Source organism: Schistocerca piceifrons, chromosome 1, assembly GCF_021461385.2.
Source record: "Schistocerca piceifrons isolate TAMUIC-IGC-003096 chromosome 1, iqSchPice1.1, whole genome shotgun sequence".
Taxonomy (NCBI): Eukaryota; Metazoa; Arthropoda; class Insecta; order Orthoptera; family Acrididae; genus Schistocerca; species Schistocerca piceifrons.
The window spans coordinates 232,826,598-232,853,925 of record NC_060138.1 but is presented as its reverse complement, the minus strand read 5'-3'; the positions used below and the strand labels follow the sequence as shown (position 1 = coordinate 232,853,925).

At 43.1% G+C, this 27,328-nt stretch overlaps 1 protein-coding gene across 1 annotated transcript in view; it reads left to right on the top strand.

Moving 5' to 3' along the window:
- The window catches only part of LOC124803415, a 129,470-nt gene that overhangs the window by 91,261 nt on the left and 10,881 nt on the right, over positions 1-27,328 (top strand). Inside the window, exon 8 of the mRNA XM_047264635.1 lies at positions 1,633-1,795. Within this exon, the coding sequence (XP_047120591.1) occupies positions 1,633-1,795 (163 nt within the window). The remainder of the gene's footprint in view (positions 1-1,632; positions 1,796-27,328) is intronic.

The window sequence follows — 27,328 nt, the reverse complement described above, 5'->3', positions numbered from 1 at the left end:
TTACAGATCAAGGTCCCTGCTACGCAGTGCTCCCAATTGTATATGGCTGCTACTACTACACTACTGGTCATTAAAATTGCTACACCACGAAGATGGCGTGCTACAGACGCGAAATTTAACCGACAGGAAGAAGATGCTGTGATATGCAAATGATTAGCTTTTCAGAGCATTCACACAACGTTGGCGCCAGTGGCGACACCTACAACGTGCTGACATGAGGAAAGTTTCCAACCGATTTCTAATACACAAACAGCAGTTAACCGGCGTTGCCTGGTGAAACGTTGTTGTGATGCCTCGTGTAAGGAGGAGAAATGCGTACCATCACGTTTCCGAGTTTGATAAAGATCGGATTGTAGCCTATCGTGATTGCGGTTTATCGTATCGCGACATTGCTGCTCGCGTCAGTCGAGATCCAATGACTGTTAGCAGAATATAGAATCGGTGGGTTCAGGAGGGTAATACGGAACGCCGTCCTGGATCCCAACGGCCTCGTATCACTAGTAGTCGAGATGACAGGCATCTTATCCGCATGGCTGTAACGGATCGTGCAGCCACGTCTCGATCCCTGAGTCAACAGATGGGGACGTTTGGTAGACAACAACCACCTGCACGAACAGTTCGACGACGTTTGCAGCAGCATGGACTATCAGCTCGGAGACCATGGTTGCGGTTACCCTTGACGCTGCATCACAGACAGGAGCGCCTGCGATGGTGTACTCAACGGCGAACCTGGATGCGCGAATGGCAAAACGTCATTTTTTCGGATGAATCCAGGTTCTGTTTACAGCATCATGATGGTCGCATCCGTGTTTGGCGACATCGCGGTGAACACACATTGGAAGCGCTTATTCGTCATCGCCATACTGGCGTATCACCCGGCGTAAGGGTATGGGGTGTCATTGGTTACACGTCTCGGCCACCTCTTGTTCGCAATGACGACATTTTTAACAGTGGACATTACATTTCAGATGTGTTACGACCCGTGGCTCTACCCTTCATTCGATCCCTGCGAAACACTACATTTCAGCAGGATAATGCACGACCGCATGTTGCAGGTCCTGTACGGGCCTTTCTGTAAACAGAAAATGTTCGACTGCTGCCCTGTCCAGCACATTCTCCAGATCTGTCACCAATTGAAAACGTCTGGTCAATGGTGGCCGAGCAATTGGCACGTCACAGTACGCCAGTCACCACCCTTGATGAACTGTGGTATCGTGTTGCAGCTGCGTGGGGAGCTGTACCTGTACACGTCATCCAAGCTCTGTTTGACTCAATGTCAGGCGTATCAAGGCCGTTATTAGGGCCAGAGGTGGTTGTGTTCTGGTACTGATTTCTAAGGATCTATGCACCCAAATTGCGTGAAAATGTAATCACATGTCTGTTCTAGTATAATATATTTGTCCAATGAATACCCGTTTATCATCTGCATTTCTTCTTGGTGTAGAATTTTAATGGCCAGTAGTGTATTTTCAGAAGTTCCCGTTTTTCTGTGTCGCCCTATAAAGTGACCCTCACAGCAAATCACTTGCACTCGTACATTCACGACCCCGCACACACATTCCTTTCACAGGAACACAGAGTTGCTGCTCTTTGAGTACTTGTTCAGCATACGTTTCCGTGTAGTTTTTTCAGCTTGTACAGCTTGGCGCTGACGCCGTGGTGTTGGCAGAGCGGGATGAACGGCTCGCAGCTGGACGGGCATCGGCTGCACGTGATGCAGGACTGCGCCGTCCACATGCCCGTCGCTATCGGCCTGGAGCGCAACTCGCCCCTCAAACCGCGCATCGACAGGCAGGTACTCCTCGCTGACAAACACCTGCTCACTTTCTAATTATTCATTCGCTATCCAAAAGCATATCCATATAAAACACATCATTTAAGATGTAGAATGAGGAGAATGGCCGGCCGGTGTGCCGAGCGGTTCTAGGCGCTACAGTCTGGAACCGCGCGACCGCTACGGTCACAGGTTCGAATCCTGCCTCGGGCATGGATGTGTGTGATGTCCTTACGTTAGTTAGGTTTAAGTAGTTCTAAGTTCTAGGGGACTGATGACCTCAGAAAATAAGTCCCATAGTGCTCAGAGCCATTTGAACCATTTGAGAAGAATGATCCGCCAATTCTATACTACCGCGCTAAACTTCTCTAGTCATACCAGTCCTGTATTTGGGCAGTTGTTTAAGTTTGACTGGTTTCTGTCCAAGCCGCATATGTCGCATTCCAGTAAGAATTCCATGGATTGCGCCTGTCCACAGTCACGTGCGGGTCTATCTCTGTCGTCATCTCCATCTGCACTGCCAGACAAAAAAGGTCAAGCACCCAGAAAAGGAGGAGAAAACGAAATTAAACTCCACGAGTTTAGAGGGTACATGATTTCATTTAGTGATTACAAAATCAGGTCAAATTTACAAAGAACTAGACACTGTGAACCCACTTGATAGTGGCGCTGGGCAAAGTTGCCACACGAGCTGGTCCCACTCATCTTCTGTCGGGCACAGGTCTGGCGGTTATGACGGCCACGGGCGTCCCGTATTATCAAGCAGATAGTTCATAGAAATACACTGACGTGCCAAAGAAACTGGTAAGTCACGCGTTTTCAAATACAGAGATATGTAAACGGGCAGAATATGGCGCTGAAGTCGGTAACGCCTACGTAAGAAAACAAGTGCTGGCACGGTTGTTAGAGCGGTTTCTGCTGCTACGGTGGCAGGTTATCAAGATTTAAGTGACTTTGAACGTGGTGTTATACTCTGCGCACGAGCAATGGGACACAGTATCTCCGAGGTACCGATGAAGTGGGGATTTTCATGTAAGACCATTTCAGAGTGTACCGTGAATATCAGGAATCCGGTAAAACATCAAATCTCCGACAGGGGATCTCAAGTTGATTCCGTATTTCTAGATTTCCGGAAAGCTTTTGAACACCGTTCCTCACAAGCGACTTCTAATCAAGCTGCAGGCCTATGGGGTATCGTCTCAGTTGTGCGACTGGATTCGTGATTTCCTGTCAGGAAGGTTCGTAGTTCGTAGTAATAGACGGCAAATCATCGAGTAAAACTGAAGTGATATCAGGTGTTCCCCAGGGAAGCGTCCTGGGACCTCTGCTGTTCCTGATCTATAAAAATGACCTGGGTGACAATCTGAGCAGTTCTCTTAGGTTGTTCACAGATGATGCTGTAATTTACCGTCTAGTAAGGTCATCCGAAGACCAGTATCAGTTGCAAAGCGATGTAGAAAAGATTGCTGTATGGTGTGGCAGGTGGCAGTTAAATAACGAAAAGTGTGAGGTGACCCACATGAGTTCCAAAAGAAATCCGTTGGAATTCGATTACTCGATAAATAGTACAATTCTCAAGGCTGTCAATTCAACTAAGTATCTGGGTGTTAAAATTACAAACAGCTTCAGTTGGAAAGACCACATAGATAATATTGTGGGGAAGGCGAGCCAAAGGTTGCGTTTCATTGGCAGGACACTTAGAAGATGCAACAAGTCCACTAAAGAGACAGCTTACACTACACTCGTTCGCACTCTGTTAGAAAATTGCTGCGCGGTGTGGGATCCTTACCAGGTGGGATTGACGGAGGACATCGAAATGGTGCAAAAAAGGGCAGCTCGTTTTGTATTATACGTAATAGGGGATAGAGTGTGGCAGATATGACACGCGAGTCGGGATGGAAGTCATTAAAGCAAAGACGTTTTTCGTCGCGGCGAGATCTATTTACGAAATTTCAGTCACCAACTTTCTCTTCCGAATTCGAAAATATTTTTGTTGAGCCCAACCTACATAGGTAGGAATAATCATCAAAATAAAATAAGAGAAATCAGAGCTCTAGCAGAAAGGTTTAGGTGTTCGTTTTTCCCGCGCGCTGTTCGGGAGTGGAATGGTAGAGAGGTAGTATGATTGTGGTTCGATGAACCCTCTGCCAAGCACTTAAATGTGAATTGCAGAGTAATCTTGTAGATGTAGAGTAGACATCACTGGGGCCGGAAAATGATGCTGCAAGACCAGGACCAACGACGACTGAAGATAACCGTCCAACGTGACAGAAGTGCAACGCTTCCGCAAATAGCTACCTCTTTCAATGCTGGGCGATCAACAAGTGTCAGCGTGCGAACAGTTCAACGAAACATTGTCGATATGGGCTTTCGGAGCCAAAGGCTCACTCGTGTACTCTTGATGACTGCACGACACAAAGCTTTACGCCTCGCCTGGGCCCGTCAACACCGACATTGGTCTATTTATGATTGGAAACATGTTGCCTGGTCGGACAAGTTTCGTTTCAAATTGTATTGAGCGGATGGACATGTACGGGTATGGAGACAACCTCATCAACCCATGGACTCTGCATGTCAGCTGGGGACTGTTGAAGCTGGTGGAGGCTCTGTAATGGAGTGGGGAGTGTGCAAGTGGACTGATATGCGACCCCTGATACGGCTAGATCTACTCTGACAGGTGACATGTACGAGGTTTGAGTGAAAAGTAATGCCTCCACCTTCGTAACTCTTCAACAGTTGGCAGTATTGGTATTTGGCAGGTATTGGATTGTTCCGTAGCCTCTTCTGTACAGCTCCAGTTGGCGGGAAGCCGTAGCATTGAACGGTTGCGTTGTTACAGTGTAAAGTGTGGAATCCTGTGCAGTCGGTCGGTCAATGCATTTTAAGCAATGTGCAGTCATTGAATTCTTGACAGCAGAAGGTGTTACCCCGAATGAGATTCATCAGCACTCTGCGACACTTTTCTGCTAAGAACGTCTGCGAAATAATATTCACCTGGTGCAAAGAGGATTTGTGAAACAACTTGGCCACTTTTTTGAGCCATTGTTAAGAGAAAGCTTTCGAGGGGAGTTACTGATCTCGAAAACTTTCTAAAAGACACAGGGAGTCCCTGGGAAAGACGGTCACAGGCTTCGGCCGCCTGCTCGGCATCTGAACGAACATTTTTTCCTTTTCTTTTCTTTTTTCTCTTTTATGTTCCTTTGCCAGAAAATGGCAGAGAAAAGGCGCCAAATATAAGACATCTGGGCTGGCTGAAGGAATACAGGACATTTGCCACACCGGAAATTTGCCACACTTGTCCCTTCGCCAGGTCGCGATCCCTCAGGTAAGGGACGCCCTCCCTCGTACTTCTGTCCGCTTTCAAACCGCCGTCCACAACTTACTCGATACAACCAGTACGTAAGGGACTTTCTTCTTCGACATCTTGGCGAAATACAGAGCTTCTTTTCGGAAATCGAAATATTTATAACTTTTGGGAAACGAAAGCAATTCCGACGATTATGTCAGTACGTAAATAGTTTTTCCAAGTGTAAATATAGATCCCTCTGTCTGTACGGTAGCTTCCTTTCACGCTTACCGATTGCGATAGAAACAGTCCATCGCCATGGGAGCAAAAAGAAAGGAACGATGTAAAGAGAATGCGAATGTACGCTAATAATTTCTTTTTGATCACTGCATTTGTGCCTACTTTAATTGCTACAACTGCATGTCCAAAAGACAACAAGGAAGGAAGAAATGGGTATGTGAATGTTCGAAAAGAAGAACGACATACTCCATATTAATTTACTCTGTAAAATCCGGTATCCCTTGCGGCGAAACATTAACCACAAATAATCCTGAGCATCACGACGGATACAGGGATTAGTGAACACACAGTCGTAGCGAGGCTCAATTCCATAACAGAGAAATTCACCAAAACTAAACGCGAAATATATCTATTTATAAAAGCAACTGAAAATTCGGTTGACTGCTTTCTAAGAGACAGTCTCCAATCCTTTCAAACTATGTAACTGAAGACCATATGTGGCTTAAGTTCAAAGAAATAGTATCAACAGCACTCGAGAGATTCATACCAAATAAATTAATAACAGACGAAACTAATTCCCCATGGTACACAAAACACGAAAGAAGGATGCTGCAGGAGCACCGAAAAAGGCACGTATAATTTAGACGAGCGCAAAATCTCCAAGATCGGCGAAGTTTTACTACTGAGGCACGAAATTTGATGCGGATTTCAATGCGAGATGCATTTAATAGTTTCCACAACGAAACTTTCTCTAGAAATGTTGCGGAAAATCCATAGAGATACTGGTCCTATGTTAAGTAAGCCAGCGGAAAGGCTCAGTAAGCACCTTTACTGCGGGTCGGGCGGCGAGTGAGGAGGAGGGGGAGGAGGGGGAGACAAGGGAGCCAACACTTCGGAGCAGGTAAAATCGTGGCAAATGTCCGGCGTGGCAAATGTCCGCACACCGGCTGAAGTACCGTAACAAAACATTTTTAGGCGCAAGTTTCTGGAAGATGAATTTGAGTGCACTTAATCAGAAGGCCGCATTTTTCCTACGCTGGTGGGCGTACAGCGGCATGTGCTTAACTTTTGTTATTGGTGGAACAAGAATGTTACTTTCTGATTGGCAGTTGCTGCTTGAGACGCACGAAAGGTCCACAGAACTGACGGGTTCTCCGATTTTAGCTTAGCTTCGGATTTTGCTCTGGGTAGAGCGACTTCAGGCGCTCCGTACAGAGGAGACACTTCCACTTTAGTTAGCAGTAGGTTCTCTTCGCGCCTTACACTCGGTAGAGATAGTCTGGGTTCCGCTGAGGCTGTTTGCGGTCACGACGCTCCAGCCGGAGACTACACCAGCAGACTTCCCGAGTCAGACCTCGTCCGAGGGCGACGCAGCAGCGGTTAACGAGCAATCAGCGCCTCCGCATCCAGCGCATTCACACTCCAGCGATGGCGAGATTAACCGGCAGCCTTGACGGTATAGGTAGCCATGAATTTAATAACCGTCAACAATTTCACAGATAGGTTCTACGTTGCCGCTGGGGCTGGCACTGTCCAGTCGTGAATTAGAGTCAAAATTTGACGTGCTAGAGATCTGAACTTACCATCACATGCTTCCCTTCACGAACTTTTCCATCCACAATTTATTTCAGTTTTTTCTTCCTTTGTGTTTATCATCATTCTCTAGATTGTCGCACAGATGAAAAAATGGTAGATATCGAAATAGACGACAGAGGGATAGAGAAACAATTAAAATCGCTCAAAAGAGGAAAGGCCGCTGGACCTAATGGGATACCAGTTCGATTTTACACAGAGTACGCAAAGGAACTTGCCCCCCTTCTTGCAGCGGTGTACTGTAGGTCTCTAGAAGAGCGTAGCGTTCCAAAGGATTGGAAAAGGGCACAGGTCCTCCCCGCTTTCAAGAAGGGACGTCGAACAGATGTGCAGTACTGTAGACCTATATCTCTAACGTCGATCAGTTATAGAATTTTGGAACACGTATTATGTTCGAGTATAATGACTTTTCTGGAAACTAGAAATCTACTCTGTAGGAATCAGCATGGGTTTCGAAAAAGACGATCGTGTGAAACCCAGCTCGCTCTATTCGTCCACGAGACTCAGAGGGCCACAGACACGGGTTCCCAGGTAGATGCCGTGTTTCTTGACTTCCGCAAGGCGTTCGATACGGTTCCCCACAGTCGTTTAATGAACAAAGTAAGAGCATATGGACTATCAGACCAATTGTGTGATTGTATTGAAGAGTTCCTAGATAACAGAACGCAGCATGTCATTCTCAATGGAGAGAAGTCTTCCGAAGTAAGAGTGATTCCAGGTGTGACGCAGGGGAGTGTCGTAGGACCGTTGCTATTCACAACATACATAAATGACCTTGTGGATGACATCGGAAGTTCACTGAGGCTTTTTGAGGATGATGCTGTGGAATAGCGAGAGGTTGTAGCAATGGAAAATTGTACTGAAATGCAGGAGGATCTGCAACGAATTGACGCATGGTGCAGGGAATGGCAATTGAATCTCAATGTAGATAAGTGTAATGTGCTGCGAATACATAGAAAGAAAGATCCTTTATCATTTAGCTACAATATAGGGGGTCAGCAACTGGATGCAGTTAATTCCATAAATTATCTGTGAGTACGCATTAGGAGTGATTTAAAATGGAAAGATCATACAAAGTTGATTGTCGGTAAAGCAGATGCCAGACTGAGATTTATTGGAAGAATCCTAAGGAAATGCAATACGAAAACAAAGGAAGTAGGTTACAGTACGCTTGTTCGCCCACTGCTTGAACACTGCTCAGCAGCGTGGGATCCGTACCAGATAGGGTTGATAGAAGAGATAGAGAAGATCCAACGGAGAGCAGCGCGCTTCGTTACAGTATCATTTAGTAATCGCGAAAGCGTTACGGAGATGATAGATAAACTCCAGTGGAAGACCCTGCAGGAGAGACGCTCAGTTGCTCGGTACGGGCTTTTGTTGAAGTTTCGAGAACATACCTTCACCGAGGAGTCAAGCAGTATATTGCTCCCTCCTACGTATATCTCGCGAAGAGACCGCGAGGATAAAATCAGAGAGATTAGAGCCCACACAGAGGCATACCGACAATCCTTCTTTCCACGAACAATACGAGACTGGAATAGAAGGGAGAACCGATAAAGGTACTCAACGTACCCTCCGCCACACACTGTCAGGTGGCTTGCGGAGTGTGGATGTAGATGTAGATGTAGATAGATCATTGTCGTTGCATCTTGAGTAACTTTTAATTAATTACAGGGTGTCCACAATGAGACTCCAACATCTGAACTCATAAAATCTGAGAGGAAACACAATTTATTGACGAACAAATACAGGGAAATCATACAGCAGCTCATCAAGTTTTCATACACAGGTGGACGGTTCAGTACACTTGAACATGGGCGCCACGGGTAGCGCGAAGAATATCGAGTCTATAATCGATTTCGTGCCATGTGTTCCGGAGCATCTGTTCTGTGACAGAGTTGATGACAGTTCTTATGCGCTGTTCCAAGTCTTGCAGGTCCTTTACTGGTGTAGCGTATACCCGGTCTTTCACATAACCCCACAAGAAAAAATCGAGGGGGGTTATGTCGGGCAAACGTGGCCGCCAAGGAATTGGACCTCCACGGCCAATCCATCGTTGCGGGAAAGAGTCATTTAAAAATTTTCGGACATCAAGGCTCCAATGAGGTGGTGCACCGTCCTGTTGAAACATCACATTTGGCTGCAGGTCTGTTATCTGTTGCACGGCAAATTGTTCCAACATGTCCAGGTAGATGACTCCATCCACAGTCGGCTCCTGAAAGAAAAATGGCCCAACAATGCGATTTATCATCACACATTAACTTTCGGACTGTCGCGCATGTGTTCTCTAGGTGCATGTGGATTTTCGGACCCCGAGATGCGCGCATTATGACGATTGACAGCCCCTGACACGTGAAATGTTGCCTCGTCAGTAAACATCACGCGTGATAAAAATGTCTCGTCCGCGGCAATGCGATCTGACATAAAACACGCAAATTCTTCTCGCTTTGGTCGATCATCAGGCTTGATTTCTTGCACAACCTGCACTTTATATGCGAACAAACGTAATAGCTGATGAAGCACTTTATGCACTGTTGAACGTTTCATACGAAGTTCTCGTGCTGCCTGTCGCACTGACTTCTGTGGACTTGTTCGAATGTCGGCCGCAGTTGTTCCACATGATGTTCGCTGATCCCAGGCTTACCACCACCATGCCCTTTCGCAACACTCCCAGTAGCCAAAAACTGATCACAACACTTCTTTATAGTCTTGAACGACGGGGGCGCTTTGTTGTAATCCCGACGAAAATTTCTTTGCATTGGGTCGCCGATTTTGTCTCTGCATACCACCAGACCACTTGTGCACGCTCCTTCATATCCTCCATTTTGCTAAAACAATTGATTGCAGCTCCACTACGGCCACTTGGCGTATCAAATTTGCACAACACAAACTTGTTGAGTTGCTCTGTCTGCCCCTTCAGGATTCACAGGTCCACCATCTGAAATGAGAAAGATATACGATATTAAAATGTTGGAGTCTCATTGTGGACACCCTGTATTTGGAAAAGTTTTTAACCGACGTCAACTTTAACTAATAAACTCAAGAATTTGTCGTACCTTTAAATTTCGTTTTACAGCTAGTCATTCCTGTGCATAAATAAAGAAACTAAATGATTATCATCACCCACTTATCCGCTGCTGCGGCAAAAAATTACCGTTCATTAACTCCACTGCGCACAGTTTAATTAGCGTGTTTCATTGGGTGAGAGATGTAGATGGACAACTAATTAGCATCATTTCTCACTCTCTTTAATAATATGGGGGATTTTCGAAACATTACTTTAGTTGATGGTAGTAAGAGAGAAATTCGGTACCGCCATATACGCTACTCCTCTGAAATAGCACCATAAGGATCGCCAAGCTTAACGTCTCCATCAGACGAGCCGGCCAGTAACACATGTTTTTTCTGTCATTAAGCTCTGAATAGTCTACGGTCAGCGTTTTCTTGTATTAATCAAATGCTCCTGGGCTGTGTTCCAGACACCGCTCACAATTTCAATTAAAATCATTACCAATGGGGGCCGAAGACTTTCAGTTTAAGCAGTCGCCTTCAGTTTTCTAGTGGCTTTGTCGAAAAGGGCGGATGAGTAGCTAGCTAGATGTTCAGCGCACCCTCTTCATATTTGGGTAGGAAACTGCTACTAAAGGGAGAAGAATCAGTAATAATCAACAGCAGGAGAAGGCAGAAGGCAGTAAAAATCACTGCGTCAAAAACAAATAATGTGTGTCCACAAGAAATGCGGCCTGTAATTAAATCCGACTACCTCAAAAAATTCCCTGCGTTGAGGCTTGAAACGTATCCCAGGCCATCAGTTCACAGTCTGGTAATCAGGATCTGAATACTATTAATTATCTACGTCTCGCCAGCCAGATATCGTTAACGAAAATTTCTTCAAAATGGCTCTGAGCACTATGGGACTTAACTTCTGAGGTCATCAGTCCCCTAGAACTTAGAAGTAATTAAACCTAACTAACCTAAGGACATCACACACATCCATGCCCGAGGCAGGATTCGAACCTGCGACCGCAGCGGTCGAAAATTTCTTCCGCCACAAGAGTACGAACCGGCTACCTCCTGGTGGAGCGTTACCGCACTAACGCACCGTTATGTCATTAGCTGTGGAGGCGAGTTTTTTTTCACCGTCAAATCGTCTGAGGCGCTGAGGGCGTCTGCTGTAACAGCCAATAAGCGTCGCGCAGTGTTATCAGCGCTATCACTTCGAGCAGGTCGCTACTGGGTGATCAGCTGCTCGACGGTATCGTGGCAGTTCACACGACAACAAGTACGAAATCCACTGTCTGCTTCCAGTGTCACTTTCGCGTCACTGAAGTCCGCAGTTTTGCTAATAGTTCTTCTTTCTCCAAGTTGGCAACGATCTAGACGCCCAGCAATATACAATGGCAATATATCCATTGAAATATCTCACGAAATAAGCGTCAAACGAAAAAACTACAAAGAACGAAACTTGTCTAGCTTGAAGGGGGAAACCAGAAGGCGCAATGTTGGCCCGCTACATGACGCTGCCATAGGTCAAGCGGATATCAACTGCGTTTTTTTATAATAGGAACCCACATTTTTTATTACGTATTCGTGTAGTACGCAAAGAAATATTAATGTTTTAGTTGGACCACTTTTTTTCGCTTTGTGATAGATGGCGCTGTAATAGTCACAAACATATGGCTCACAATTTTAGACGAACAGTTGGTAACAGATAGGTTTTTTAAATTAAAAAACAGAACGTAGGTACGTTTGAACATTTTATTTCTGGTTTTCCAATGTGATACATGTAGCTTTGTGAACTTATCATTTCTGAGAACGCCTGCTGTTAAAGAGTGATTACCTGTAAATACCACATTAATGCAATAAATGCTCAAAATGATGCCCGTCAACCTCAATGCATTTGGCAATACGTGTAATGACATTCCTCTCAACAGCGAGTAGTTCGCCTTTCGTAATGTTCGCACATGCATTGGCAATGCGCTGACGCATGTTGTCTGGCGTTGTCGGTGGATCACGATAGCAAATATCCTTCAACTTTCCCCACAGAAAGAAATCCGGGGACATCAGATCCGGTGAACGTGCGGGCTTCGACGACCAATCCACCTGTCATGAAATATGCTATTCAGTACCTCTTCAAACGCACGCGGGCTATGTGCCGGACATCCATCACGTTGGAAGTACATCGCCATTCTGTCATCCAGTGAAACATCTTGTAGTAACATCGGTAGAACAGCATAAATTGCACCATATAGATTGCCATCGATAAAATAGGGCCCAATTATCCTTCCTCCCATAATGCCGCACCATACATTAACCTGCCAGGGTCGCTGATGTTCCACTTGTCGCAGCCATCGTGGATTTTCCGTTGCCCAATAGTGTATATTATGACGGTTTACGTTAGCGCTGTTGGTGAATGACGCTTCGTCGCTAAATAGAACGAGTGCAAAAAATCTGCCATCCTCCCTTAATTTCTCTTGTGCCCAGTGGCAGAACTGTACACGACGTTCAAAGTCGTCGTTATGCAATTCCTGGTGCATAGAAGTATGGTATGGGTGCAATCGATGTTGATGTAGGAATCTCAACACCGACGTTTTTGAGATTCCCGATTCTCGCGCAGTTTGTCTGCTACTGATGTGCGGATTAGGCGCGACAACAGCTAAATCACTTACTTGGCATCATCATTTGTTGCAGGTCGTGGTTGACGTTTCACATGTGGCTGAACACTTCCTGTTTCCTTAAATAACGTAACTATCCGGCGAACGGTCCGGACACTTGGATGATGTCGTCCAGGATATCGAGCAGCATACATAGCACACGCCAGTTGGGCATTTTTATCACAACAACCATACATAAACACGATATCGACCTTTTCCGCAATTGGTAAACGGTCCATTTTAACACGGGTAATGTATCACGAAGCAAATACCGTCCGCACTGGCGGAATGTTACGTGATACCACGTACAGCGCCATCTGTCACAAAGCGAAAAAACATTCATATTTCTTTACGTACTACACGAATATGTAATAAAAATTGGGGGTTCCAATCTAAAAAAAACAAAAAAAAACGCAGTTGATATCCGTTTGACCTATGGCAGCGCCATCTATCGGGCCAACCATAGTGCCATCTGGTTTCCCCCTTCAAGCTAGACGAGTTCAGTTCTTTGTAGTTTTTTCGTTTGATGCTTATTTCGTGAGATATTTGGCCCGGTCACTATCAATGGACCACCCTTATAAGCGCTTTTCAAATGCAGGAGGACGACGGTTCAATCCCGCGTCCGGCCATCCTGATTTAGGTGTTCCGTGATTTCCCTAAATCGCTCCAGGCAAATGCCGGGATGGTTCCTTTGAAAGGGCGCGGCCGACTTCCTTCCCCGTCCTTCCCTAATCCGATGAGACCGATGACCTCGCTGTCTTGTCTCTTTCCCCAAACAGCCCAACCTAACCCCAAATGCAGGACATTTCGAAATCGAGGCTTAGCCTTCCGGTCCATCGTAGCCCTTTTTCTATAAATATCGATAAATCGCTTCGTTTTCTCCGTAAAACTCGAACACTCACATCCTTACCAACAACTACACCCATTCACTGTGCACTACGTTGTGCAACAGTTCTTTCCCAGTATCGTGTGGTCATATGACAAAGAGCAGTACTGCACCATATTCTCATAATTCACTAACCTTTCGCTATTAAATCACCTATAAATTGTATACATTTTTGACTTTTGTAGTGTCAGTTGCATTCGGGCCCCATATGAGTGTGGAAATGACATTTCGTCTACTTTCTTCATCATTAAATACTTCGTGAAAGCTTTCCTAATAACGAGCATAAACTTTTCATCTCTGCTTCATCGTTTTATTTTCTGCTTCTAAGTAAACTCCTTGGAATAGTTCTTTCGGTAGTAGCCAAAGTCATACATACGTTTGTGACTGTAATGAAAATGAAATGAACGTGGGCATGACATTCTTTGCTGAATCCTTAGACACAAGAAACGTCCAAGTACACGACCTAATGGAAGACGGGTAGATGACGGAAATCATGCAGGACCAACAAGGATGACTGCGGGTGAAGATTGTACTGTGTGGAAAAGTTCGGAGGAACCATTTATCTACAAGTAGATGTCGGCTGATGATGATATTGCTAATTTCTTTTTCAATAGGAGCCCACCGGTACTTACGCATTTACGCTTACTATTCGCTGTCTTAAAATGATATGTTTACAACTAGATGCACAAAATTAGTTTTTGGTAAATGTCCTAGGAAAACAGAGTAAAATAATGGATCTTGCTGCAGTATTTTCTACATTGTAATTTCACTGAGCTGACGCTGCACTCTACAAGATGGTTTATAACAAGTGGGACGACTGAAGGCTACGCAGCCCATTACGTCCGATGTTTGTTTTTGCCGACGATATCTAAGGTCTATCGGTCGAACTTATGCTTATCTTTCATGGAATCTGGCGCGCGAGTAAACAGAAATCGTAACTCTAGGTCCTGTCTCGGAGGCTTATCTCCCGCGCTACATGCGGGCACCTTCTTGAGGGAATATCACTTCTTGATACATTGTCATTTCTCGATTCGGCAATTACAATGTGTACTGACTGAGAAATGCAAGATCTGCAGATCTCGCCGAAGTGAACTTGGAACAGCAGAGGAAAAACAAAATGGTTCAAATGGCTCTGAGCACTATGGGACTTAACATCTTACGTCATCAGTACCCTAGAACTTAGAACTACTTAAACCTAACTAACCTAAGGACATCACACACATCCATGCCCGAGGCAGGATTCGAACCTGCGACCGTAGCAGTCCCGCAGTTCCGGACTGCAGCGCCTAGAACCGCACGTCCACCGCGGCCGGCAGGAAATACATAAATTAGAGGTGGTGTGTTGTTGTTATTGTAGTATCGAATCCAAAAACTCTACATAACCACTGCAGCATATATCCATCTCAACCCACTTACTGTCGTCACGCTTTGGGCTCCCTCCACTTCCCTCCATTAGCGATCAACGGTTCCTTGACGTCTCCGGATGTGTCCTACATTTCTCCTGTTTGATTTTTTTGTTGATAACACGATTACAGTGTCCTTTGGTCAAATGTAAAGTGCTTTTTGCGACAAAATCTCTGAAAATATGTGTTATATATTTACGTGTGCTTCACAACACCTCATCAGGATGCTGAGAAATAAAAGGCTTGCCACACAAAAACATCACAAGCTACCAGTACAAAATAATGCGCAAATGGGCTTGCAAAACCATGCAAACCGAATGTAAAGATTAAATACAACAGAAACCCACTGATCATGGCACAGAGGTGCTGAAACATGTTTGAGAAATTTGGAAAAACGGTGTTTTGCAAACACGAAAGATACAAGAGCTGCGAATCCAAATAATGAAGTCGAATTAACTGTGAGTGAAGAGTCCATTCATATATTCTCATCTTAGAGTACTGTGCTTTTCGTTAGAATAGTACTTTTATTGTTGTCCCAGCATCAAAATAAAAATAATTTCGAAATCCGGTGTCTGGCAAGGCTTACCAAAGTTCTTTTTAAGTTTTTTAAAAAATTGTCGTACGTGTCAGAGCCTGTGAGAACTTCGCGTAATATTCACCGGGGTTTGTGCTGTAGCCCACAGTACTGTATAAACGCAGGGTATCAAATATGCGAAAGAAGTGCACAATCGAAGACTAATGTTTTCCGTCTTTCTTATAAATTATTTGCCGGAATTTGAATTATGGTACTCTGGAGCATCTGTTTTGTTTAGAACGAGACAGATAATCTTATCTCAGTAATAATTATTGACACGATAAAAAGAAGCACGTCTTTTAATGTTCACTTTGTTCCTCTTTATCTTTATCATGTGTTCAAAGGGTATTCCAGGCGAAAAAGCCAAGTGATTCAATCTGTATATGCAACTATGTGTTTATGACGACAGCAGTCACATGATATTATTAATTCATGCGATGTTATTGCTTATACGTGCATAGCACTACGTATTTCGAACTTTCGTCTATCATCTTGTGTCTTATTATGGTGAAATCTAATACAAAACATACCTACACACTATAACATAAAATGAAAGCTATTCTATGTCAACCTATTATAGGAGCCTGTTTCCTTTCTTGATGTCTGTCCTTTGTTTAACAGCAGTTGGGTAGCATCAACTGGTGCTGCAACGACATTGCAGTGATATTTTACTGTAACGTATGTAAATGGAGTGGCCGAGCCGTTCTAGGCGCTTCAGTCTGGAACCGCGTGACCGCTACGGTCGCAGGTTCGAATCCTGCCTCGCGCATCGATGTGTGTGATGTCCTTAGGTTGGTTAGGTTTAAGTAGTTCTAAGTTCTAGGGAACTGATGACCTCCGATGTTAAGTCCCATAGTGCTCAGAGCCATTCGAACCATTTTTGTAAATGTTGCTGGCATCGTGACATCGTGATGAAGCAATGCCTGGTGTTGTGCGTACGCAATGTTTATCGTCTGTGACATTATTCTGTGGCAAAATATGGACATTTTTGTAGTCACTGCAGCCGTTTTCGAATGCTTAAATAGTACAGCGCGCATTTTGTATACACTCTTTGTACACACTGTCCAAAGGCAATACTATAGTGTGTTCACAGACAATGAGGAAAACGTTAATAAAACCATATATTTTCAATAAATCTCATAGGAACATACATCGATATTCCCAGATAAACTGATGAAAGACTAAATACTGTAAGTTTATATTCACCAGCAAAGAAAACCAGACAATGTTCAAATGAACTACATTAAGAGCACAGCCAAAGATACATAAAGAGGATGCACAAATTAGAACTGAACTAAATTCCACAGCTATCCCAGCATATAAGATAATGATAAAGCTACAGGCAATATAGACAAATACAGTTGTGAAACAACTCACATGGTACAGAAAAGGTAGCGAACTATGAAGTTATTGTAAAAATTATGAACAAACATCTACCGCTACGAGTCAAACTTCACTTCTTGGACGTAGTCAGCGGGTACACACATGTCCTTGCAGTTGAAAGTATTGCAGCAATAAGACAGAATCTTTAGGAGCATAAAGCATACCTTTAGTAGAAGTAATCAAACAAAGATACAATAGAATTGTCCCACAGCTACTTCACATTTAACAATCAAGTATAAAAATAAGAAAGCAGAAATCAGTCGTGGAATTAAGTTGCTTTAATGTGACATTTATAGTCACAACGCAGATCAGATTTCGACCTGTGTCAGGACATTATCAATGCTAAAACAAATACAAGAGTATATATTACAATGTGATTAACAAAAATTATAAGTCCATCACATCGTACCGCACTGGTATGTAATGTTAACATTAAAAGACAACGATGTGATGGACTTATAACTTTTGTAAATCACATTGTAATATATACTCTTGTATTTGTTAATTTCCTAGAAAATAAAGTGATGGACGACAACAAAGGTTATGGCGCCAAAACAGTCTTTCGCTCAAGATATGTAGAAGACACATTACATATTATTAAAAGCTCCACTGAAGGACTTAAAATGTTACATGTGGAGTTAACAACCTGCACAAAACATTAATTATTTGCGAAAATATTAATTCTATACAAAAATATTAATTTCACAATACAACATAAAGAAAACACAGCCATTAATTATCTAGCGATGACATGACCCATATTTAAATGTGAACCCTCCCTTAAACTCTACAGAAAGTCAACTTCCACAGACACCACCATTGCTATGATCTCTGTACATCCAAACTCACATAGAAAACTTCACTGCCTTTCACCACAGAGCCTGTAAATTGCCTTTAAATCCAAAAAAAATTTCGGTCAGGAAATAAAGACAATTAATAAGATAATTATAAATAATGGATACATACAACTGAGATTAAGCTTGTCCAAAAAATGTAAAGTAAAACATAGATCAATAGGCCTCTAGCAGCATTCAAGAAAATATTAATAAATAAGCAAACATGCCACATTTGAGAAAAATATCAGATAAAAATGAAAAACTTTAAAAAAACTCTTACGTTGCTATAAACCAACCTACAACAATAACCTTAGGAAAGAATACTAAATAACATCAAGCAAACTCAGAACAAAGATAAACTGACGCAAATAAATTCACACCATCTTGACTTGAACTTTAAATGCAGTTCAGTATATTCGGTTTCTCTTTCTCATAGACGCCAGGTCTTTTTTCTGTCGTGTTCTATTAAAAGCTATGTCACACTATGTCACTTCATCGATAGCTAAAGCTTAAAAATATAGGAGTCTATGGGCCAAAACATAAACAAGGGTGTCTGGGAAGTGTGCAAATGTGAAAATTTAAAAAAAGAGTACTACATGTGACCTGCGCTGTAGTGTTGACACTTTAACAAGGCAGTCGGCCGCGAATGTAGACAAATTAATGAGAGACCACCTGATGCAGAGGAACAAGCCCCACCTCTGTCTCGCAGGGCTGGCAGTCTACAACCTGGATCTTTGCTTTTGCGCAAGCGGAACTGACTGGAACGATGATCCGTTCTGGTATCATGGAAATCCTTTTGAAACCCCTGATAAATAGGGATTAGTCTCTTCATTCACTTCATAATTAGCAAAGAAAACAACGAACGACACAAGGTAAAGCGGAGCAAGTAAAACGTTCGTCAACGACTACGGCGGAAATGGTTACTGAGCTTGGCATTGTCGTAACCAGGTAGTTCCGTTCCGATCTCTACTGGTTTCTTACGCAATTGTAGTTCAAAGCAGTGATGTGAAACTCATATGCGGTCTTCCGGTAACAAGACCTTGATTCGCTGCCAGGCCTCTTGGAGCGCTGCAAGTTTAACCTTCTGTCATCTCGGTTTCTTATTGGGTAATTTGTTGTCTTTGTAGTAAACAGAAACTGGTTTCATCGCACTGTGTTCCTGATTGCGACCTTTTGTGTTATACTGCATATAGTGTGGATGTACTTCCACTATACTGCGTCCTCTGCATTTAGTAAACTCTAGTTATACAGAATTCGCAAGTAGATCCAGTGGTGAAAGCATGAGGATCTGTAAAATTGGCTTTTAAATTTTCGTTGGAATGGATGGATGAGTATAGTACATTGATTTCTGTTAAAATGTATTGTTTGTAGTACCTGTCAGTAAGTGTAAAACATATGCGTAACTTTTGCTGTATTTTTAGCATTTGCAGGGAAGAATTCCTTAGTCACGAAGACAGCAAAGTCTACTCACTGTCAAGAAGCAACACTATTCATAGCAGAAATAGATACGCATTCCATGATAAGATGTAGTAAAGTTGAATATCAGTTCTGTCAAAAGCTGCTAACATGTAGTTCTCCAGATGCGCAAAAGTACATAAAACGTATAAAATACTTTCAAGAAACATAAATCGATCATTGCACACACGATTCGGGAACAAAAGCATATGGGTCCATAGAACACTATGCGATAAAACCTATTCTGTTTTATATGAAATAAAAAACAAATATGGAATCGTTTACTTACAAGACAGGCAACGGCCTTTCCGCAGTGGCTACACCGGTTCCCCTGAGATCACCGGAGTTAAGCGCTGCCGGGCGTGGTCGGCACGTGGTTGGGTGACCATCCAGGCCGCCATGCGCTGTTGCCATTTTTCGCGGTGCACTCAGCCTCGTGATGCCAACTGAGGCGCTGCTCGACCGAATAGTAGCAGCTTCGGTCAAGAATACCATCATAACGACCGGGGGAGCGGTGTGCTGACCACACGCCCCTCCTATCCGCATCCTCAACTGAGGGTGACACGGCGGTCGGATGGTCCCAGTAGGCTACTCGTGCCTGAAGATGGAGTGCTTTTTACTTACAAGACAACATCACCAACGCGACCTCGTATTTTAAGGAGTAAAAAGCGCACTTGCAATATGTCAGTTCTCGCAATCAATCCTGGACGAAAATTTAGGCCATAATTCTGAAGTACAGAGTTATGGCCCTCTGAAAGTACAGATTTTAAACTGTTACGTGCGCTGGTTGTTTGGCACTCGCTCCTTCCCACTGCAGCGCCTAATGACCGAGGGCAGAGTGCTGTACACTGGAGTCACGACCAGGGCTCTCCTATTCGCAGGATGTTGAAGAGGATGGAAGAGGAGGGAGGGGGGGTGAGCAGGTGGACACATCTGCCCATCGTGTTTCGAAATGTTGTTCGAGATCTCATATTATTCTACCCAAAAAATAGTAGGTAATATGAGTATGTAATATGTCAACCTCACGCACATGTCAGTTCAATACCATTTTAACAATATTATCATACTGATAATACTGCACATACATATACGCGTCAAAATCAAAATGAATAAAACTATCAACTGCAGAATTATTATGAAATGAAGTTAACGATTCTCGATTTAAAATTTAAGCGTACCAATCACGATAAGACCACCGCTTCACCTGCAGATGTGCTTCACATCTACATCTACATGTATACTCTGCTAATCACATTTAAGTGCCTGGTACAGGGTTCATCGAACAACCTACACAATAATTCTCTATTGTTCTACTCTCGAACAGCGCGTGGGAAAAATGAACACCTATATACTTCCGTATGAGCTCTGATTTTCTTTATTTTATTATGACGATCGTTGTTCCCTACATAGATCGGGCTCAACATAAATATTTCCGTATTCGGAGGAGAAAGTTGGTGATTGAAAGTTCATGAGAGGATCCCGCTGCAACGAGAAACGCCTTTGTTTAAATGATGTCCACCATAAATCTTGTATCGTGTCCGTGTCACTCTCTTCCCTATTTCTCGAGAATACAAAACAAACTGCTCTTCTTTGAACTTTCTCTCTGTACTCCGTTAATCCTACCTGGTAAGGAGCCCACACTGCACGACAAGCAGCACTCCAAAAGAGGACGGACAAGCGTAGCGTAGGCAGCCTCTTTAGTAGATCTGTTGCGTCATCCAATGATTCTGCCAATAAAACGAAGTCTGTGGTTCCTCTTCCCCACATCATCTTCTATGTGCTATTTCCAATTTTAGTTGTTCATAGTTGTAATTCCTAGGTATTTAATTGTATTTACAGCCTTTAGATTTAAATCATTTATCGTGTAACCGAAATTTAACGGATTCCTTTTAGCACTCATGCGGATCACCTCACACTTTTCATTATTTAGGGTCAATTGCCAGTTTTTGCACCATACAGATATCTTTTCTAAATTGTTTTGTAATTTGTTTCGGTATTCTGATCGTTTTACTAGACGATAAACGACAGCATTATCTGCAAACAACCTAAGACAGTTGTTCAGATTGTCTCCTAATTCGTTTATACAGGTAGGGAACGGCAGAGGGGCCCATAACACTACCTTGGAGAACGCCAGAAGTCATTTCTGTTTTACTCGATGATTTTCCGTCTGTTACTATGAACTAATTCAATTACCCAAATTTTGCAGTCTATGTACAACCATTATTAAATCTCTGTGACGGACACCCGTGACCTCTCTGACAGGAAATCACGAAGGCAATCGCATAATCGAAACGGTATTCCATAAGCATGGAATTTGATTACAATCCGCTTGTCAGGTACAGTGTCAAAAACCCTCTCGAAATGTAGAAATACAGAATCAATTTGAAAGCTCTTGTCGATATCACTCAACACTTCGTGTGAGTAAAGAGCTGGTTGTGTTGCACAAGAACAATGTTTTCTAAATCCATGTTGTCTGTGTGTTAATGGACAATTCCCTTCGAAGTAATTCATAATATACGAACACCATACATGTTCCAGAATCCTGCTGCATATTGACGTTTGTGACATGAGCCTATAATTTAGTGTATTGCTCCAACTGCCTGTCTTGAATATTGTTGCGACCTGTGCAACTATCCAGCCTTTGGGTACGGATATTTCGTCGAGCGAGCGGTTTTATGTGATTGTAAGTATGGAGTTATTGCACCAGCATACTCTAAAAGGAACCTAATTGGTATACAATTTGGACCGGAAGACTTGCGTTTATTAAGCAATTTAAGGTGCTTCACTACTCTGAGCATATCTACTTCTAAGTTACTCACGTTGCAGCTGTTCTTGATTCGAATTTTGGAATATTTGCTTCGTCTTCTTTGGTGAAGGAATTTCCGAAGGCTGTGTCCAGTAATTCAGTAATTCAGCACTGTCGTTGTTAGTATTTCCATTGCTATCGCGCAGAGAAGGCACTGATTATGACTTGTCGCTAGCATACTTTACATGCAACCAGAATCTCTTGGGATTTTCTGCCAGGTTTCGAGATAAAATCTTACTGTAGAAACTATTATAATCGTTTCGCACTGAAGTCCACTCTACTTTTCAAGCTTCTGTAAAAGATCACCATTCTTGAGTGTTTTACGTTTGTTTAAATTTGGCGTGTAATTTCCGTTGTTTCTGCAACAGTGTTCTGACCTGTTTAGTGTAACAAGGGAGATCAGCTCCATCGTTTGTTAATTTGTTTGGTATAAAGGTCTCAATTGTTGTTGATACTATTTGTTTGAATTCGTGCCACATCTGTTCTAGACTTACATTGTTGATTTGGAAGGATGGAGATTGTCTCTCAGGAGGGCGTAAAGCAAATTTTTATCTGCTTTTTGGAATAGATACATTTGTCGTTTATTTTTGGAGCATTTTGGAGTTACGGTATTCGGTCTCGCTACGACAATCCTGTGTTCACTAATCTCTGTACCCGTTTAGACGCTCGTTGTTAGTTCAGGATTTTTTATTTACTAAGAGATCAAGTGTGTTTTCACACTCGTTTACTATTCAAATGGGCTCATGAACCACTTGCCCGAAATAATTTTCAGAGAATGCGTTTAGCACAATTTCGGATAACGTTGTATGCGAAAGTAAATAGACGCAACAGTGATGTTAATAATTAAATAGCACTACGTTACTTCTTGAATGAGGCACGCATTTGTTTCATATTTTTACACTTCATTTGCGAATCGTAACATAAAAATCTTCAAAGCTAAGAGGTCTCTGACAGCAGCTTTTGTGCTATTCCATGTCAGATGATTTTGAGGTGTTGTTGTATGCTAAGGCGCTGTTATTTTCGACTGATAATGGCCACATTATTCAAATTGCTATAGTGACTCCTACAAATAAAGAAAGTTTACAGCCAAAAGGCGAGCACGACGTCATTTACAAAATTTTACATGACTGTGAACCCCGCTACGGGAAATTAAGCTTAGTATTTGATTGAGATCTGTCGAATATATTACTTTGCGAGATCACTAAAACACTTCAGTTTTCAGGCATTCACTTTGCTATTAGACTACTATGCCCACCCATAAAGCATGAATGAAAGGTTAAAGGCGCTGCAGTCTGGAACCGCAAGACCGCTACGGTCGCAGGTTCGAATCCTGCCTCGGGCATGGATGTTTGTGATGTCCTTAGGTTAGTTAGGTTTAACTAGTTCTAAGTTCTAGGGGACTAATGACCTCAGCAGTTGAGTCCCATAGTGCTCAGAGCGATTTGAACCATGAATGAAAAACATTTTCTAGTAAATCGCGTATTTCGAATTAAAAACACGGATTTTCGCGGCATATTTTCTCGCATTCAAAGTTCGCTGCCAGGTCATTAGGGGCGATGCTACGTTCTCTGCTTCCGTATTGTTCAAATGGTTCAAATGGCTCTGAGCACTATGGGACTTAATATCTTAGGTCATCAGTCCCCTAGAACTTAGAACTACTTAAGCCTAACTAACCTAAGGACATCACACACATCCATGCCCGAGGCAGGATTCGAACCTGCGACCGTAGCAGTCCCGCGGTTCCGGACTGTAGCGCCTAGAACCGCAAGGCCACCGCGGCCGGTTCCGTATTGTGACACGAACCCTGTCCTGTTTATATTTTGGTGTTATCTGGTATGAAGCACCCCTCACCTGAATCTACCACGCTATAGTGTCTGCATTTCATCTAAGACTACGAATAAACTTGAAGCGATTACAAAAAAGTTTATATTGAGCGACAACATCACGCCACAAGACTGTATACAATGTCTCTCTCGAATGGCGGGCGCATCACGATCGGTTGTGAGCTGTATTTTTACCAACGGCATTAGCGGACATGACTGTAACATGACTGCAGTGTCATTGTGCTGAATTTGCACATCAGGTTAAACAAAGTACAGATTTCAGCAACAGCGATTAAACTGCTACGATAGATTAAGCTGGATAAGTTTTACATTGTTTTACAGTATATAGATATGTTCTGCGTTAGACTTCAGTGAATAAGGCACCAGATGATGTACGAGGCTGAAACATGGAGTGCTATGTCCACACAACCAACAGAAACACACGAAGTTGTTACTGGCTGCAGCCATGCACATACTGTCAAGCGTGCAAACATGTGAACTGTCTTCTCAAGCCCAGAGTGTTAAACAGACATTCTAGATAAATATGAACCTCGCCCTGTAATGCAGCTAATATTAGGTACAATTAGAAATACTGCTGTCACGTAATTAGAATGTATAAATCAATAAAAGTGAAAGGTTGGGATCTATTCTAGAAAGACAAAACAGCTATTTCCTTTTTCAGTCTACATATAATTTATCACTGCGCTTTCAGGGGTCAAGTGATACACAACAATCATGTTCACGTACTTCCAACACTCAATAAAAAATATTTAACTCTTGGAAATATTTACTTGGTGATTATTATATTCGTTACCTCTACATATGAAAGTTTTTATAACAGGCGAGAATGATTAAAAATCTTCATCAGCTAATCTACGTCTACGAAGGCATAGCTGGTCAACGGACTGAGTTGGTGGAGAATAATTTTACTTTTGAAACCAATGAAAAACGTCGCAGGTTGCAGCGGGAGATAGGCAGTGACACAGATGTCACTCACGTAGGACACTTCGTAACTACACCTGCGGTTGTGTTTTGTCGCCTGAAGCTGTCGCTCGCTTATGTCGCTCACGTAGGACACGGCCTAAGAGTGCTGTAAGGCTGTCTGCCGTGGTGGTCTCGCGGTTCTAGGCGCTCAGTCCGGAGCCGCACGACCGCTACGGTCGCAAGTTCGAATCCAGCCTCGGGCATGGATGTGTGTGATGTCCTTAGGTTAGTTAGGTTTACCCCCCCATGAACCATGGACCTTGCCGTTGGTGGGGAGGCATGCGTGCCTCAGCGATACAGATAGCCGTACCGTAGGTGCAACCACAACGGAGGGGTATCTGTTGAGAGGCCAGACAAACGTGTGGTTCCTGAAGAGGGGCAGCAGCCTTTTCAGTAGTTGCAAGGGCAACAGTCTGGATGATTGACTGATCTGGCCTTGTAACAATAACCAAAACGGCCTTGCTGTGCTGGTACTGCGAACGGCTGAAAGCAAGGGGAAACTACAGCCGTAATTTTTCCCGAGGGCATGCAGCTTTACTGTATGATTAAATGATGATGGCGTCCTCTTGGGTAAAATATTCCGGAGGTAAAATAGTCCCCCATTCGGATCTCCGGGCGGGGACTACTCAAGAGGATGTCGTTATCAGGAGAAAGAAAACTGGCATTCTACGGATCGGAGCGTGGAATGTCAGATCCCTTAATCGGGCAGGTAGGTTAGAAAATTTAACAAGGGAAATGGATAGGTTAAAGTTAGATGTAGTGGGAATTAGTGAAGTTCGGTGGCAAGAGGAACAAGCCTTCTGGTCAGGTGACTACAGGGTTATAAACACAAAATCAAATAGGGGTAAAGCAGGAGTAGGTTTAATAATGAATAGGAAAATAGGAATGCGGGTAAGCTACTACAAACAGCATAGTGAACGCATTATTGTGGCCAAGATAGATACGAAGCCCACACCTACTACAGTAGTACAAGTTTATATGCCAACTAACTCTATAGATGACGAAGAAATTGAAGACATGTATGATGAAATAAAAGAAATTATTCAGATAGTGAAGGGAGACGAAAATTTAATAGTCATGGGTGACTGGAATTCGAGTGTAGGAAAAGGGAGAGAAGGAGACGTTGTAGGTGAATATGGATTGGGGCTAAGAAATGAAAGAGGAACCTGCCTGGTAGAATTTTGCACAGAGCACAACATAATCATAGCTAACACTTGGTTTAAGAATCATGAAGGAAGGTTGTATACATGGAAGAACCCTGGAGATACTAAAAGGTATCAGATAGATTATATAATGGTAAGACAGAGATTTAGGAACGAGGTTTTAAATTGTAAGACATTTCCAGGGGCGGATGTGGACTCTGACCACAATCTATTGGTTATGACCTGTAGATTAAAACTGAAGAAACTGCAAAAGGTGGGAATTTAAGGAGATGGGACCTGGATAAACTGAAAGAACCAGAGGTTGTACAGAGTTTCAGGGAGAGCATAAGGGAACAATTGATAGGAATGGGGGAAAGAAATACAGTAGAAGAAGAATGGGTAGCTTTGAGGGAAGAAGTAGTGAAGGCAGCAGAAGATAAAGTAGGTAAAAAGACGAGGGCTAGTAGAAATCCTTGGATAACAGAAGAAATATTGAATTTAATTGATGAAAGGAGAAAATATAAAAACGCAGTAAATGCAGCAGGCTAAAAGGAATACAAACGTCTCAAAAATGAGATCGACAGGAAGTGCAAAATGGCTAAGCAGGGATGGCTAGAGGACAAATGTAAGGATGTAGAGGCTTATCTCACTAGGGTAAGATAGATACTGCCTACAGGAAAATTAAAGAGACCTTTGGAGAAAAGAGAACCACTTGTATGAATATCAAGAGCTCAGATGGAAACCCAGTTCTAAGCAAAGAAGGGATAGCAGAAAGGTGGAAGGAGTATATAGAGGGCGATGTACTTGAGGACAATATTATGGAAATGGAAGAGGATGTAGATGAAGATGAAATGGGAGATACAATACTGCGTGAAGAGTTTGACAGAGCACTGAAAGACCTGGGTCGAAACAAGGCCCCCGGAGTAGACAACATTCCATTGGAACTACTGACGGCCCTGGGAGAGCCAGTCCTGACAAAACTCTACCATCTGGTGAGCAAGATGTATGAAACAGGCGAAATACCCTCAGACTTCAAGAAGGATATAATAATTCCAATCCCAAAGAAAGCAGGTGTTGACAGATGTGAAAATTACCGAACTATCAGTTTAATAAGTCACAGCTGCAAAATACTAACACGAATTCTTTACAGACAAATGGAAAAACTAGTAGAAGCCAACCTCGGGGAAGATCAGCTTGGATTCCGTAGAAACACTGGAACACGTGAGGCAATACTGACCTTACGACTTATCTTAGAAGAAAGATTAAGGAAAGGCAAACCTACGTTTCTAGCATTTGTAGACTTAGAGAAAGCTTTTGACAATGTTGACTGGAATACTCTCTTTCAAATTCTAAAGGTGGCAGGGGTAAAATACAGGGAGCGAAAGGCTATTTACAATTTGTACAGAAACCAGATGGCTGTTATAAGAGTCGAGGGACATGAAAGGGAAGCAGTGGTTGGGAAGGGAGTGAGACAGGGTTGTAGCCTCTC